This window comes from Cervus elaphus, chromosome 20, assembly GCF_910594005.1.
Source record: "Cervus elaphus chromosome 20, mCerEla1.1, whole genome shotgun sequence".
Classification (NCBI taxonomy): Eukaryota; Metazoa; Chordata; class Mammalia; order Artiodactyla; family Cervidae; genus Cervus; species Cervus elaphus.
In genome coordinates, this window is record NC_057834.1 from 129852189 (window position 1) to 129869978 (window position 17790).

At 39.0% G+C, this 17790-nt stretch overlaps 1 protein-coding gene across 2 annotated transcripts in view; it reads right to left on the bottom strand.

Annotated features, from left to right (window-relative positions):
• AGO3 (argonaute RISC catalytic component 3) overlaps positions 1 to 16171 on the bottom strand; it is a 128505-nt gene extending 112334 nt beyond the window's left edge. Inside the window, exons 1-2 of one of the 2 annotated variants that reach the window (XM_043876986.1) lie at positions 15852 to 16171; positions 15279 to 15345 (exon numbers count right to left, since the gene is read on the bottom strand). Coding sequence is in view for 1 of the 2 variants with exons in the window: in XM_043876985.1 (XP_043732920.1) it covers positions 15852 to 15870 (19 nt within the window). In the remaining variant the exon portion in view is untranslated. The remainder of the gene's footprint in view (positions 1 to 15278; positions 15346 to 15851) is intronic. The other variant, XM_043876985.1, reaches the window with a different exon arrangement.
• Between the last annotated feature and the right edge of the window lie 1619 nt (positions 16172 to 17790).

A 17790-nucleotide genomic window follows, 5' to 3' on the forward strand; every position in this document is an offset into this window, starting at 1 on the left:
GTTTCAGGTATTCTGTTAGTCTTTGATCCATTTTGATTTTTATATATCGTATAAGCTAGGGTCTAGTTTCATTCTTTTGCACATGGCTATCCAGTTTTCCCAACACCATTTGTTGTACAGAATATCCTTTCCCCGCTGTGTACTTTTTGCTCCTTTGTCAAAAACTGAGTAGATATGCATGGGTTTATTTCTAGGCTCACATTGATCTATATGCCTATTTTTATGCCAATACCACACTGTTATGATATTGCTTTGTAATATAGTTTGAAATCACGAAGTGTGATGCCTCCAGCTTTGCTCATCTTTCTCAAGATTGTTTTAGCTATTGGAGGTCTTCTGTGGTTCCCTATACATTTTAGGATTGCTTTTTCTATTTCTGTAGAAAATGCCACTGCAATTTATTTTTTTGCCATTGCAATTTTGATATGGACTGCACTGAATCTGTAGATAACTTTGGGTAGTCTGGACAGTTAAACAATATTAATTCTTCCAATCCATGAGCATAGAGTATCTTTCCATAAGCATTTTATTGTTTTTGATGGTACTGTAAATGGGATTTTTAAAAATTCTATCTTTTTGATAGTTGTTAGTATATAGAAATGTACTAGGCTTTGTATACTGATTTTGTATCGTGCAACTCTACTAAATTCAATTATTATTTCCAACAGTTTTTCACAGTTTAGAGTTTTCTATATATAATAGCACATCATCTGCAAACAGTTCTACTCCCTCCAATCCAGTAAGAATGCCTTTTCTATTCCTTTTCTTACCTAACTGTTCTGGCTATGTCGTCCTGCACTGTTGGTGTTTTTATAGGTATAAAAGTCAATTTTCTCTTTTACTTATTTATTTGTGGCTAATCAGGGTCTTTGTTGCTTTGCTCAGGCTTTCTTTAATTGTGGTAAGCAGAGGCTCCTTTTCATTGTGGTGTGTGGGCTCCTCATTGCAGTGGCTTCTTTTGTTGCAAAACACAGGCCCTGGCCACACAGGCTTCGGCAGTTGCGGCACAAAGGCACTGAGCCACCAGGTAAGTCCCAGTACTATGTTGAAAAAAAGGGTTGACAGTAGGCATTCTTGTCCTGTTCCTGATCTCAGAAGAAAAGCTTTCAGTTTTTCACATTGACTATGATACCAGCTGTGGACTTCGGCAAATATGGCCCTTATTATGTTGAGGTACATTCAGTTACCTGATTTTAAAAATGAGATAAAATGATCTATATATTCTAGATGTGCCAGGCACAGAAGTCATTAAAAAAAGCAGTAGTTCTTCAATAAATATTAATAAACTTCTACAACATGTCATATAAATATGCTAAGAGAATTTCTCTGCATCAAGCACCTACTGTTTTATTTCGGGGAACTAGAGAAGGAAACTAGCATACAGAAATTTTTCCTCAGGTAAACGTCAGAAACAGACCTACCACCAGCTCAAAGGACAGGAACACACACATACTTCTCATTTGGTATTTTCTGCCAAACTGGCATATGAACACATGACTATCACTAGATTTCTTTCTTTTCTATGCCCTCTCTAGCATTAGGCATTAAAACTTTTGAAAATGTTTTATGTGTTCAGTTCAGTCACTCAGTCGTGTCCGACTCTTTGCGACCCCATGAATCACAGCACGCCAGGCCTCCCTGTCCATCACCAACTCCTGGAGTTCACTCAAACTCATGCCCATCAAGTCGGTGATGCCATCCAGCCATCTCATCCTCTGTCATCCCCTTCTCCTCCTGTCCCCAATCCCTCCAAGCATCAGGGTCTTTTCCAAAGAGTCAACTCTTTGCATGAGGTGGCCAAAGTACTGGAGTTTCAGCTTCAACATCAGTCCTTCCAATGAACACCCAGGACTGATCTCCTTCAGGATGGATTGGTTGGATCTCCTTGCAGTCCAAGGGACTCTCGAGAGTCTTCTCCAAAACCACAGTTCAAAAGCATCAATTTTTCGGTGCTCAGCTTTCTTCACAGTCCAACTCTCACATCCATACATGACCACTGGAAAAACCACAGCCTTGACCAGATGGACCTTTGTTGGCAAAGTAATGTCTCTGCTTTTTAATATGCTATCTAGGTTGGTCATATCTTTCCTTCCAAGGAGTAAGCATCTTTCAATTTCATGGCTGCAGTCACCATCTGCAGTGATTTTGGAGCCCACAAAAATAAAGTCTGACACTGTTTCCACTGTCTCCCCATCTATTTCCCATGAGGTGATGGGATCAGATGCCATGATCTTTGGTTTTCTGAATGTTAAGCTTTAAGCCAACTTTTTCACTCTCCTCTTTCACTTTCATCAAGAGGCTTTTTAGTTCCTCTTCACTTTCTGCCATAAGGGTGGTGTCATGTGCATATCTGAGGTTATTGATATTTCTCCCAGCAATCTTGATTCCAGCTTGTGCTTCTTCCAGCCCAGCGTTTCTCATGATGGACTCTGATCATGTATCACAAAAAGAAACACCTTCTGCTGTTTTATTTACATATGATAACCATCAAGATTGGCTTAAAAATGTTTTATTATTCTATATTCATTTCTCTCATGAAACTCATTGCACCCACAACTTTTCAAAAAAAGAATCAGAAATATAAAAGGTCATTTATCTATTGTATTTATTGAACAAGTATTATGTTCGAGGTTTTATAGATACATAAATTAATAAGTCACAATTACTTTACTGAAGTAGTTCATAATATAATGGGGGATATCCCCAAATTACAATAATAATAAGAAACATATATAGAGCATTATATATGTGATATACATTTGGTGATTTCTTACAACTTTTGAATCAGGTACTATATTACACTGAGGAAATTGAAGCACAAGGAGATTAAAAAAAACATGTTCACAGGAAGAAAGTGGCAATGCTAGGATTTGCAAATAAGTAGTCTGATTTCAGAGCTTGCAGTTTTCATCAGTACATTACACTACAAACTAACATTTGCTGAAAGTCTATCATTCATCAAGTCATTTATTTCCTGACTCATAAATGTGTTCAACAAATATTTACCATATATTAAATGCCAGGCATTGTTTAGGTGAATAATAATTTTAATAAATACTATAAAGACCTGATCCTCATGAAGATTTTACAGGGGTGGGAGGATATATTATACTATATCTCTATTTTGCCAGTTAGGTAATAATAACTGCTATAAAAAATGTGTGTGTGTGTGTGTGTGTGTGCTCAGTTGCTCAGTTGTGTCTGGCTCTTCACAGCCCCATGGACTATAGCCCACCAGGCTCCTCTGCCCATGGAAGCTATACAAAATAAGATGGGTTAAAGGGATAGAGAGTACATGTGTGGTAAGGGGTAGCTAGCCATATTAGGTTTGTCAAAAAAGTCCTCTTTGAAAAGGCGACAAGTAGGCAGAAAACCAGACAGTCAATACTGAAATCAGATTGATTATATTCTTTGCAGCCGCAGATGGAGAAGCTCTATACAGTCAGCAAAAACAAGACCAGGAGCTGACTGTGACTCAGATCATAAACTCATTGGCAAATTCAGACTTAAATTGAAGAAAGTAGGGAAAACCACTAGACCATCTAGGTATGACCTAAATCAAATCCCTTGTGATTATACATTGGAAGTGACAAATAGATTCAAGGGATTAGATCTGATAGACAAAGTGCCTGAAGAACTATGGATGGAGGTTCTTAACACTGTACCGGAGGCGGTGATCAAAACCATCCCCAAGAAAAAGAAATGCAAAAAGGCAAAATGGTTGTCTGAGGAGGCCTTACAAATAGCTGAGACACTAAGAGAAGAGAAAGGCAAAGAAGAAAAGGAAACATATATCCATCTGAACGCAGGGTTCCAAAGAATAGCAAGGAATAAGTAAGCCTTCCTCAGTGATCAATGCAAAGAAATAGAAGAAAACAATAGAATGGGAAAGACTAGAGATCTCAAGAAAATTAGATACCAAGGGAACATTTCATGCAAAGATGGGCACAATAAAGGACAAAAACAATATGGACCTAACAGAAGCAGAAGATATTAAGAAGAGGCGGCAAGAACACACAGAAAAACTATACAAAAAAGATCTTAATGACCTAGATAAGCAGGATAGTCTGATCACTCACCGAGAGCCAGACATCCTAGAGTGCAAAGTCAAGTGGGCCTTAGGAAGCACTACGATGAACAAAGCTAGTGGAGGTGATGGAATTCCAGTTGAGCTATTTCAAATCCTTAAAGATGATGCTGTGAAAGTGCTGCACTCAATATGCCAGCAAATTTGGAAAACTCAGCAGTGGCCACAGGACTGGAAAAGGTCAGTTTTCATTCCAATCCCAAAGAAAGGCAATGCCAAAGAATACTCAAACTACCGCACAACTGCACTCATCTCACACCCGAGCAAAGTAATCCTCAAAATTCTCCATGCCAGGCTTCAACAGTACATGACCAGTGAACTTCCAGATGCTCAAGCCAGATTTAGAAAAGGCAGAGGAATCAGAGATCAACTGCTAACATCCACTGGATCATTAAAAAAGCAAGAGAATTCCAGAAAACATCTATTTCTGCTTCACTGACTATGCTAAAGGCTTTGACTGTGTGGATTACAACAAACTATGGACAATTCTTCAAGAGATGGGAATACCAGACCACCTGACCTGCCTCCTGAGAAACCTGTATGCAGGTCAGGAAGCAACAGTTAGAACTGGACATGGAACAACAGACTGGTTCAAAATTGGGAAAGGAGTACGTCAAGGCTGTACACTGTCACCCTGCTTATTTAACTTATATGCAGAGTGCATCATGCCAAATACTGGGATGGATGAAGCACAAGCTGGAATCAAGATTGCCAGGAGAAATATCAATAACCTCAGATATGCAGATGACACCACCCTTATGGCAGAAAGCAAAATGGAACTAAAGAGTCTCTTGATGAAAGTGAAAGAGGAGAGTGAAAAAGCTGGCTTAAAACTCAACATTCAAAAAACTAGGATCATGGCATCCAGTCCCATCACCTCATGGCAAATAGATGGGAGAACAGTGGAAACAGTGACAGACTTTATTTTCTTGGGCTCCAAAATCACTGCAGATGGTTGACTGTAGCCATGAAATTAAAAGACGCTTGCTCCTTGGAAGAAAAGCTAAGACAAACCTAGAAAGCATATTAAAAAACAGAGATATTACTTTACCAACAAAGGTCTGTCTAGTCAAAGCTATGGTTTTTCCAGTAGTCATGTATGGATGTGAGGGTTGAACTATAAAGAAGCTCGGTGCTGAAGAATTGATGCTTTAGAACTGCAGTGTTGGAAAAGACTCTTGAGTGTCCCTTGGACTTCAAGGAGATCAAACCAGTCAATCCTCAAGGAAATCAGTTCTGAATATTCATTAGAAGGACTAATGCTGAAACTGAAGCTCCAATACTTTGGCCACCTGATATGAAGAACTGACTCATTTGAAAAGACCCTGATGCTGGGAAAGATGGAAGGCAGGAGAAGAAGTGGGTGACAGAGGATGAGATGGTTGGATGGCATCAGTGACTCGATGGACATGAGTTTGAGCAAGCTCTGAGAGTTCGTGTTGGACAGGGAGGCCTGGTGTGCTGCAGTCAATGGGGTTGCAAAGAGTTGGACATGACTGTGCGACTGAACTGAACTGAGGCAGAAAACACAAGTGAGAGAAAAAGTCATGTATTATAGATAGCTGAAAGAGTATTCCAGGCAAAGGAAAAATCAAGTATAAAGCAAAAAACTTGCCTGGTGTTCAATGAACAGCAAACAGACCTCTCTGACTGAAGCAAAGTGAACAAGAGAGAATGGTAAGAGATGAGGTCAGAAAGATAATGGAAGAGCAGATCACACAGGATTTGCAAGCCATGATGAGGTCTTTGGATCTGATTATGAGATATGAGAAATCAACAATGGGTTCTGAATCTAGAAGCATTATGATCTGACGTAAACTTTTCTAAACAATCACACTAACTGCTGTCTGAAAAACTATGTGTAAAAGCACAAGCAGAGTGAACAGTTAGTAGGCCAGTCGACTTTCCAGGCAAAAGATAATGTTGGCTAGGGCAGCAGTGGTAGCAGCTATGGGAATGATGTCAACGTGGAAAATATTTAGACAAGAGACCTAGTGGGAACTGCTAATGGATTAGGTGTGGGGTATGAAAGAAAAGAGCTCTAAAAGCTTTTTGGTCTAAGCAACTAAAAGAATTTGAAATGTCACATACTGATAGGAAAGACTCAGGAATAATAGAAAGTTTTGAGAAGAAATCAAGAGGATTTTTAGGACACTTTAAGAGGTATAGACTGGAGATGTAGATATGACAGTCCTTGACATATTAGTGGCTTTTGAAACCACTAAACCAGAGGTGATCACCCAAACTGTGGCAGGATACAGAAGATTATTAATAAATCCTGAGAAACTCCCAATGTTTAGAGACTGGGGAGATGAAGATGAAACAGCAAAGGAAGAAAAAAAGTGATAGCCAATAAAGTTGGAGACGGACCTAGAGAATGTGGTAGCCAGGAAGACAAGTGGAAAAGCAGTGTTTCAAGAAGGAAGCAATATAGTCAAATATGGTTGAAGAGACAAAATTAAGATTTGGGAACTGACCAGTGGATTTAACTGACTTCCCTGGTGGCTCAGGTGGTAAAGAATCCGCCTGCAATGTGGGAGACCTGGGTTTGATCCCTTGGCTGGGAAGATCCCCTGGAGAAGTGAAGAGCTACCCACTTCTGTATTCTGGCCTAGAAAATTCCACAGAGGAACCTGGCAGGTTACAGTCCATGGGGTTGTAAAGAGTCAGACACGACTGAGTGACTTTCACTGGACTTAACAAATAATTTGTTGACTTTGATAAGAGCAATTTTAGCAAAGTGCTGGGAACAAAAACCTGACTACAGTTAAGTTCAAAAAGAATGCTCTGGGGGGACTTCCCTGGTGGTCCAGTGTTTAAGATTCCATGTTCCACTGCGTGGAGGTTCAAGGAACTAACACCTCACATGCCACAAGGCGTGGGCAGAAAGAAAGGAAAAGAAAAAAAGAATGTCCTGAATCTGATCAAGCTTTTAGATCCTGGTTCAAAATTAAGAAAGGAGTACATCAAGGCTGTATATTGTCCCCCTGCTTATTTAACTTAAATGCCAAGTACATCATGCGAAATGTTGGACTAGATGAATCACAAGCTGGAATCAAGACTGCCGGGGAGAAATATCAACAACCTCAGATATGCAGATGATACTACCCTATGGCAGAAATCAAAGAGGAACTAAAGAGCCTCTTGATGAAGGTCGAAGAGAAAAGCGAAAAAAATGGCTTAAAACTCAACATTCAAAAAACAAAGATCATGGAATCTGGTCCCACCACTTTATGGCAAATAATGGGGAAACAATGGAAACAGTGGCAGATTTTATTTTGGGGGGCTCCAAAATCACTGTGGACAGTGACTGCAGCCACAATACTGAAAGGTTCTTACCTTCTGGAAGAAAAGCTATGACAAACCTAGACAGCATTTTAAAAAGCAGACACATCACTTTGCCAACAAAGGTCTGTATAGTCAAAGCTATGGTTTTTCCAGTAGTCATGTATGGATGTGAGAGGTGGACCATAAAGAAGGCTGAATGCCGAAGAATTGATGCTTTTGAACTGTAGTGTTGGAGAAGACTCTTGAGAGTCCCTTGGAGAGCAAGGAAATCAAACCAGTTAATCTTAAAGGAAATCAACCCTGAATATTCATCAGGAGAACTAATGCTGAAGCTCCAATACTTTGGCCACCTGATGCGAAGAGCTGACTCATTCAAAAAGACCCTGATGCTGGGAAAGACTGAGGGCAGGAAAAGAAGGGAACAACAGAGGATGAGATGATTGGGTGACATCATTGACTCAATGGACATGAGTTTGAGCAAACTCTGGGAGATAGTGAAGGACAGGGGAGTCTGGCGTGCTGCCGCAAAGAGTTGAACTCAACTTAGCGACTGAACAACAACAAAGGTTTACAGTAAACTTAGAGAAACATGTTAAATTATATCATGATGACAGAACTAGCCAAATCCAGACTGTGAGTAAGTCTAAAAGATCAAACAATCTATAAACTGTAAAGGGGGAAAGGGTAGAAACCTTACAAATTAAAAGATACTTAAAATATATATCAATCATTTACAATGTGGGAAATTTATTTGGATCCTGATTCAAAAGTGAAATATATTTTTAAAAGGCAAACTGTTAAGAAAAAAAAGTATAATATCTGAGACAAGCTGAAATTTGAACACTGACTAGATATTTGATATAAATGATTTTTATTATTATTCTGCTGTAATAACAGTACGGTGACTTATTTAAAGAGTATGTATCTCTCATTTTTTTGGCTGCATCTCACAGCTGTGGGACCTTAGTTCCCCAACCAGGTAATGAACCCACGTGCCCCACAGCGGAAGCCCAGAATCTTAATCACCGGGGAAGATCCCTCTCTCTTTTAAAGAAAAATTTATTTATTTGTTTTTGGCTGTGCTGGGTCTCCACTGCTTTGTGCTGGCTTTCTCTAGTTGGGTGAGCAGAAGACATTCTTAGTTGCAGTGCACGGGTTTCTCACTTTGCTGGCTTTTCTTGTTGCAGAGCACGGGCTCTCGGCGTGCAGGTTTCAGCAGTGGCAGGTCCTGGGCTCTAGAGCACGGGCTTAGTTGCTCCGCAGCCTGTGGAATCTTCCCATAATAGGATTTGAACCTGTGTCCCCTGCACTGGCAGGCAGATTCTTTACCACTGAGCCACCAGGGAAGTCCCCTATATCTCTTATAGATATACTTAGTAGATGTTTATAAATGAAATATTATGCCCAGAATATACTTCAAAAAATACAGGAGAGAGGAAAGTAGAATGGACATGATTGGATACGGGTTGATGAATGTTGGGTTTGGGTGGTGGGTATATGGGAGTTTATTACAGTTCTGCCTATACACCTTCAATCTTCTATAGTAAAATGTCTTACAAATTAGGAAGTGAGGAATGTTATTTCCTTTGCATACTGAATCTCCTCTTTACTATGCCATTTTAGAGAAAAGGAAATTTAGGTTAAGGAAGATTAAATGTAGTACCCAAAATCACAGTTAATTCCTTTTAACAGCCTTTATTTTCTAGAGTGGTTGTCGGTTCACAGTAAAACAGCAAAAGGCAGAGATGGCCCATATGCCTCCTACCCCACGTATGCACAGCCTCCCAAACTATCAGTATCCCCACACCAGAGTGGTACACTTGTTACAATAGATGAACCTGCAATGGCACATCATTATGATGTTAATTTGAGAACCAGGATTTGTCTCTAAAACCTATGCTTTCTACACTATGAAGTCAAGTCACTCAGTCATGTCCGACTCTTTGCAACCCCATGAACTGTAGCCTACCAGGCTCCTCTGTCCATGGGATTTTCCAAGCAAGAATACTGGATCCAGGAGATCTTCCCCACCCAGGTATCGAACCCGGGTCTCCCGCATTGTAGACAAGACGCTTTACCGTCTGAGCCACCAGGAAAGTCCTTCTACACTATATTACACTGTCAATTTTATTCTCTGTTATCATTATTTTGCTTGATACTTTTTATACAAACTGGTAAAAATCAAAATTCTGTTTCATGAATTAGCAATGTAACCAAACTTTACTGACTATAAAATCATCAAATCATAGTATTAAAAAAAAGTTAATGTATATTAATGGAAGAAGTAATTCTGTCAATACAATAAACTTCCACTGAAGCATATTTTAGTTGTTTAACAAATATATGTATTGTCCACTAGACTTGAAAATGTAATTACATAGAAATAAAAAGCACTATCAGGAATTTCTACCTCAAACTTTTCTTTTGGTAGCTATATCAAGTATTGGCTAAATAACAACTAACCACATAAACCTCAAACTATACACTTTCAAAGCATATGTGTGTGGTGTTCACTGACCTAACAATTTAACACATTCTACTTGTGAATCCAAAGCTAAATTACAGCCTACAGCAAATGTGACTGATGAAAAATAAGCAATGAACAACAACAAAAAAATAAAAATAAGCAATGAACAAATTAGAATCAACTGTAGCCTATTATCAAATTATGGATTTTCACTGGGAACTTTTACTTCCATATTCATGGGATATCTCATTTTAACAATTCTACTTCTAGGAATTTATCCTAAAGCAATCACTGGACCACCATACAAAGATGTATATATTAAGACACTTACCAAAGTTTCAGTTAAAATTTTATTTAAAAAATGGAAAAAATCTAAATGCCATCAGTTAAGACTGACTAATAATATAAAATTAAATGCTAAAATTCCTTGGTGGTCTATTGGTTAAGACTCTGTGCTTTTACTGCCAAAGGTTCAATCCCTGGTCTAGGAACTATGAACCCATAAGCCAAATGGCATGGCAAAAAATTAAAAAATTAAATGCTACACATTAGTAAAAATTATACTGCTACATATAATATATAAGTAATGATAAGGAAAAAATGTATAGTTTGAGGTTTATGTGGTTAGTTGTTATTTAGCCAATACTTGATATAGCTACCAAAAGAAAAAATTAACCATGGTTTTCTCTGGATTATGAGATCATATTTTCATTTCTATTCTAGATTTTCCTATACTGTTTGCTTTTTAAAAACCAATAAATGTATATTTTTACAATCAGGAAAAATTTTCTATTTTTGTTTTGAAAAAATAAATACATTGTGTTGACTTCAAAACTTGACATAAATAAATGTCTGTTTACTAGTTAAATCCACAAGGCATGAGATTTTAGTAACTTCCTATCTACTAATTCTACCTAGTTTTTCAATGAACCTGTACAAACACAGTGTACTCATATCAGATTACATTTATTATATTCACTGTAGCTCAATCAGCACTCTAGAACATTCAGACTGTTCAGGGTTAAATTTCTCAGATGCCATATGGGAAACCATTTTTTCAAAGACATTCCCCCACCACGCCCCGCCCCCCACCTTCAGAAAACAAACAGTCCATGCACTATGGAAATGCCTTGAGATTTATTTTATAATTAAAGTCTGGGTAACTTTTGAAAAACTTATTATCACCCAAGCAAAAATTTAGAAAAATCTGAGTAATTTTATGTCAAATATACAGATAGATACCAAGTCCCAATTCAGAAGCTAGAAGTGTCTTCAAACAAAAGGACTTCATTGCTAAGATATAAGCCTATTTTGCAATCTATTCTTCAACTTTTTTAAAATTCAGAGATACACTACTGAACTTCTGCTGTCAGATTTAGAAATCAGTTAAAATATCCAATATTGGTAATGACTCAAAAGCAGCATTATGTAAGCCTAGAATTGAGAACATTTTCTTGCAAAAATGAAAAATACAAAAATATCCCATGTCTATATTCTATAGATTTATTCTGATTTCTCAAGAACTTAATAATTTAGAAATAATGCAGGAAAAACTGGCTGATATAAAACAAAGAATTCTTCCCTATGATTTCATTAAACTAACATTCTAGATTAATGTATATAATATTTTATTGCAACCCAAATCACAAAGAGCCCACATTTAAGATATAAGAGAAAGAATCAGTTGTGTGACAAGATTTTGCTAAATCTCAACAGTCTTTTTTTTTTTTTTTAAGCAATGGGTAGCCAACAAATGTCATTAATATTAAAAACACAGATAATGGCAGAAAACTACAGAAATTCCAAACACAGAAAGGCTGTTCATGTATCCTAACAGCATAACCACTACGGCTGAAACACCACACAATATTCTTTCTCACATCTGTTTTGTTAATGAGCCAAGAATGAGGGTCTATTGAGTATCCCAGACAACTGAATGAGAAGCAGGAATGTCTGGTGAATGCTGTTCATCCCAACAAACCAAGACTAAACAGGTTTGGAAAGAATACTTTTCTTAAATAAATTATCTTTTTAGTTTTACCTTCCTGAAAACAGATCACTTGTCTTTTCCTCCCAATCCATTAAAACAAAACAAAACTACACATAAATTAGTTAAAATCCCAGTTTTAAGTATTATAAGAGAAAACATATTATTTATTTTTCCAGATTTATATAGTTATTTATTGACTTTCAACTATGTAACATGACAATGCAGCCTTCTTTTTTTTCTTTTTTAAAATATTTTACTGGGGTACACTTGCTTTACAAGACTACAACTTTGTTTTAGATTATGAAATATTTAATTCATCTTTCAGGGAGATCCTCAAATATTTTATTTAAGACTATGAAAACCAATGTGAAGAAAGATGACTGTGATATAAAATAACACAGTATTTAATTAGAACCCAAGATTATGACAATTTGGCAAGAATTTTATCCTGAGGCAGGGGTTTTTCCATATACAACAGAGAACTTTTCCAGAAATGTCCCCTTTACAGGGCCTCTGGCCTCTCTGCATACTATCAGACCAGGCATATAGAAACAAACAAATGTAATGTTCCCACTGGAAAATAATAAATTAAGTCTAAATTATCAAATGATTACATACAATTCTCTGAAGGAGCAAAAACAGCATTTAGAAACTATTTTATTTATTCCAACCACTTTCCTAAATTACTTAGCTAAAAAACAAATCTTTAACACATTTATTAACTTGGAATTTGGTTTAAAACTTTAAAGAGTGATTATACCAAGGTGATGAAATCAAGGATAATTTTTAAAGTCTTATCATGTTAACTGGATTACATTTGAAGATTTCATATGTTTCCCATCCCCCTTACTTTTAAGCGTTTGTTTAGAAGAAAACAGTTGTGTCTTGTTTCCTTTTCAGTTTTCCCTCAGGGTGTTCCATCACTGTCAGAGGAATTAAATTCTAAAACAAAAATCAAAATAATCTTCTACATTTTCATAAGTCCCAACACCAGTCAAGAACAGCAAATACTAGGGAAAAAACATTACAATGGCCACTTCAGAGCAGCACTAGCTGAACTTTTCAATGTTTCTTCTAGACAGAGCAGCATTTTATCTTCTTCAAGACAAAACTCTACAAGTGAGAAAATCCATATAATAAAAATATTTCCCAAGCAATTAAAGAAATACTAAACTGAGAACCTAATGGCATTATATACTTCAGTACTTTGAATCCACAACTTTTATTCATCTTATTCAAACTTAGCTTCCATACATCCTTTGAAATTTGTTCTCAAATGACTTTTCTTGATTTTTATTACATAAGAAATGCAGAGTCCTAAAACAACTACATTCAAACGGGAAATCAAGAATATAACTAAGAAACATAGTCTATTCACTTTTGCAAGGCTGTATAAGACAACTACCAAACAAACTACTTTGTATTATCATTCATTTAAGATAACAGAAAATGTTTTTCTTCCATTGGTAGGTAAATACAACTCTCTCTGCCTTCAACACTAGTCTGATTTTACCTAAAAATACAGACTAGAATAGTGCAGTCCTACAAAATAGCTACCCAGGAGAACTGATATCTCAATGAACATTTCTACTTCTTTTATTCCCACTTCATTTGGAATGAAAATATAACATATATAATCTTAGACCAGCTGTAATTAAAGCATAAAAGAGTTTCATCAGAAGTTCCCCTAACTAAGGAGTCCTAGGCACAGATGCCAAACTGATTATCATTATTTAAAAACCAATTGTGCCTGGCAGCTTTTTGGTTAAATCACAGAGTTCACACAGCACTAAGTCAGTACATTGTACAGGACACCCTTTAAAAAATCACTTAAAATATTAAATGCCTAAAAGAAGAATAGACAAATATTAACTTTTAGTGAAGAATGATCCACTAAGCAACACATATATAGAATTTGTATCTGAAGTCCTCTTATGTAAGTTTTCTATGTATCCACCTAACAACTAGAATTTAATACATTTTGCCATAAGCCAATTCCTGAGAATCCCCACGAAAAAGAAAAACTTAGAACAGAATTGGAGAGCCAAGATCCAACACTGACTCAATAGACTATCAGAGAACATATGCATCTAAAATTTTCATCTGTCAAACTCTTGATTTTAAACTTGGTTGCACATTTTTCCCAACTATGCTTTTAATTTCACTTGCAGCATGACAATTACATGAAAAAAGTCTCAGGAAGAATGAAAATTCTGTTTTTGATGATGACACTCTTAAGTCAAATTATACTTTATCTTATTAAATTACAGTCAATCATGTATAAACTGCACTGAAGAATAAACTTTGTGCTCCAAGATGTCCAACCATATGGTTGATAAATCTAACTATACCTCCACAGATGTAAAGACAGTTAAACGGGTATATATTTCAGCAATGGCCCATGCAAGAAGAGCTAAAACTTATCTATAGCTCAAGAATTCATAGGAGAATTTACTGAATCATACTTGGCAAGTTGGATCCATTGGCTAGGTCATTTGACTTCAGAAGTATTTTCTAAAATGTTGTTCGTGTATTTGGGGAGTAATTTCATATGAAAAACCCAAAGATGAAAAAGAAGAACACCTTAATTTTTTTTTTTTGGAAATTTAGGATAATTAGGAAAGTATTTAAATTCCATGCTTGTTTTCCAGGCTTAACAACAAACAATTATGTAAAAATTATGTATATCTCCCAAATCATCACATTCCCTAAATACTGTATTAGAAAACAAAAACAAAGAGAGGACAGTTTCGGAAATACACTAATCACTGATAAACCAGAGTAAAACTCTTCACAGTCTAGACAAACTTTCCCTTTTCAAGAAGACATGAAAAGGCAAAAAAAAAAAGATGGAGCATGGAAGAGAAATGGTAGATATTGATTAAATTCCATAAAATAGAAATTGTAATAAACCCTTCTCCCCAGCCCCTATCTACAACTTCTGTTTTTCGCATCTACTTGACAATTATACTACTTAATATAGTCAACAAAATCTTTATTGTCATTATGTCACTACTTTCTCATGTAAGTTTTTCTTATCTCATATTCAGCTGCCTCATCAACTGACAAAATGAGATGTGAAATTCGGGGACTTCTGGTATTATTAAGAAGACACCAACCACTTTATATTTTCAAAATTACTTTATAAATCTGTGACTGGATGAAGCATACTTCCAAATTTAACATACCAAATATGATCATTTGGAAAGCAAACTGTTATGTAACACCTACTTTATGTCCTTCAACTAATTACAGACCACAAAGAGTGCTTTTTCTTTTTAAAATATAAGCATTGCTTATGTTGCGATTTTTTCTAAAGACTATCATTTTTTCCCAAGGAGAGAAGCAGTTTTCTTAAATCCTAAATTTCCAAGAATAGGACAGCCAATTCTCTAGGGAATAAAGAATGAACAAATACATACATAGTAAGCAATTTTAAGATCTACCTCCTCACATAAGCAGTGATCCAGGCTGATATGACATTTCCAAGATCCTCAGGAACTGTATACCAAGCTGCCACGAACATCAGACGAGAACTCAGGGATGGAAGAAATGCCATCTTGCATTTGACGTTGCACTAACATCTATTTCAAACTCAATTCTCATCTGTTATCTTAATGTATTTCACAACTACCTTAAGAGATAAATAAGGGAGACGGCTGGCCACCCACTGTCTCTCCGGGACACACTATTCAGGTAAAGGACACACACCCCGTTCTATCTTCAAAGGGAATAACGAAAACGATGGCAAACCCTTCTAGACTCCGAAGGGAAAAGAGTAATATCGCCTAAGAAACCCCAAACTTCCATCGCTAGCGCAGCGCCCCCTCCCCGCAGTGTCGCCTACTCCGTGGCCCCGGGGAACTGCGGCGGGGCTGCGGGGAGGCGGAGGAAGGGCTGGGCGGGGGGCGGAGGGGGGACGGCGCAGACCTCGCGCACCTGGGCCGGGGCGCCGGGGGCGAGGATGCTCTGGGGCTACCTACCCCCACCGAACGGACCAGCAGCTCTGACTCACTCACCTGCGGAGCCGATTTCCATTCATGGAGCTGGGGGGAGTGCTTCGAGCGAGAAGGGCGCCCGCCACTGAGGGCAAGAAGGCGGCGCAGGGGGCGACGCGGCGCGACAGGAACCCTGACTCGGCCCCGAGGCGGGGTGGTGACGGCTTCTCCTCAGCCACCGCACTCCGAAAGCTCTGGTCAGGACGAGCGGCCGTCGGGAGGCAGCACGCGACTAGGAGAGAGGAAGAAGCGTGAGGCGAGAAGGGAAGAGCTCTGTGCGGAACTTGCGTCGCCCACGGCCGCTTACGCTCCCACTGCCCCTCCACGACTGCGGCGCCGCCGCCGACCTCCCCGGGGGCCACCCCCGGAAGCCTGCTGGCGTCAGTTCCGCCGCCCGGGCTCGCCAGACGTCCGGGCCTCGCCTCTCCGCCCTGACCGTTCGGGCGCGACGTTCATGCGGGCGCGGCCGGCGCGGGGCACGCAGGGGAGGCGTCGCGCCGCGGGCGCCGAACCTGGGCGGAGTCTGGGGCGAGCGCGACGGGGTGCGACCCGGGACGGCGAACGAGACCCGGCCGTGTCGGCCGGAGACCACCCCGAGGGGCTGGACTCCTCCCCACCCTGGGTGCCGGCCCGAGGCGCAGTCGTGGAGGACGGCCTCGCTAACCTGGACGAGAGCCTCCTTGGAGTTTGGCTGGTCGGAGCTGCAGGAGCTGTGAGGGCCCCAGACTGATCTTGTCTTGGGGAGCGGCCCCTCTTTCTTTCCTGAGGCCCTCCCGCCACGCCCAGTTGGGACCACCCCACGTGCCTCCTCCCCTGCAGCAGGCGGTCGAGTGACCATCACGGTTTATCACTCCAAATTTGTAGAGTTGTTTTGACAATTTCTGAGGAGAATATTTCTCGTACAGTCTAACTTGGGAAAAGATGACTTGACAGAAACGTCAGATCGAATAATTTCTATGTTAAAAACTCTTTAATAACGCCTGGTCACTCTAAGGCCCAAACTCCATTCCAGGGCCAAGCTAGAGGCATAAAGGGAGGTCCCTGCCTTTCCCTTCAAGCGAGACTCTACCTCATTATGCTACAGCTACAGTGGTCTGCTCACCCCGCACTGGGCACAGCGCCTCTCTATCACACTTGGATTTTCTGGACCGGGAGCCTCTCCTTTCTCACGCTCACCCCATCCCCTGTGCCCGTCAACTGCTCTTCATACCTCAATTTGAGTCATTTCAGACGCTTTTCCTGGACCTATGGTGAGGCATTCCTGTATATCATTACAGTATTTCCTTAACAAACCCTCTCCGAATCTGCAATTTTTGTTTACTATTGTGTAGCCCATTAGTGTTTGTTGCCTTACAGAAATAACTATTTCAGGTTGAGAAATGATTAATGATTTTTCCCTGTCCATAGTATCAGCAATGTTTAGACTGTTAATAATCAAAATACATTTAAAAAAAAAAAAAAAAACACCTTGGGACAAAGAGGAAAAGGAAAAAAGTATCCTGGAGAAGTGAAAGGCTACCCATTCCAGTATTCTGGCCTGGAGAATTCCATGGACTGGATAGGCCATGGGGTTGCAGAGTCCAACAGGACTGAGCAACTTTCACTTTCATCCTATCTTTAGTATAGCCCCAATCACTATGGGGCTTCAGATCAGTCACTCGAGCCTCTGGGCTTCAGTTTCTTCAGTTGTGAAGTTAGGGAATGGGCATAAAGCACTGAGAAAATCCTCCCTAAATGTCAGTGAAGGTATTTATTAGTTATTTCAAAGCACTTATTAGATGCATCTACTATACAACAAACAACAAATGGATGGGATTCAAGCCCACATCTGACTCCAATTCAGCCTCACTTCTTTCTCATCTTTAGCCCTTTTACTGAAAATTCCCTCCTCAATTTTTACCTATCAGATGTCACTGATGAAACACTGTATCCTAGAAGTTCTTTTCAATCCTAAACTAGA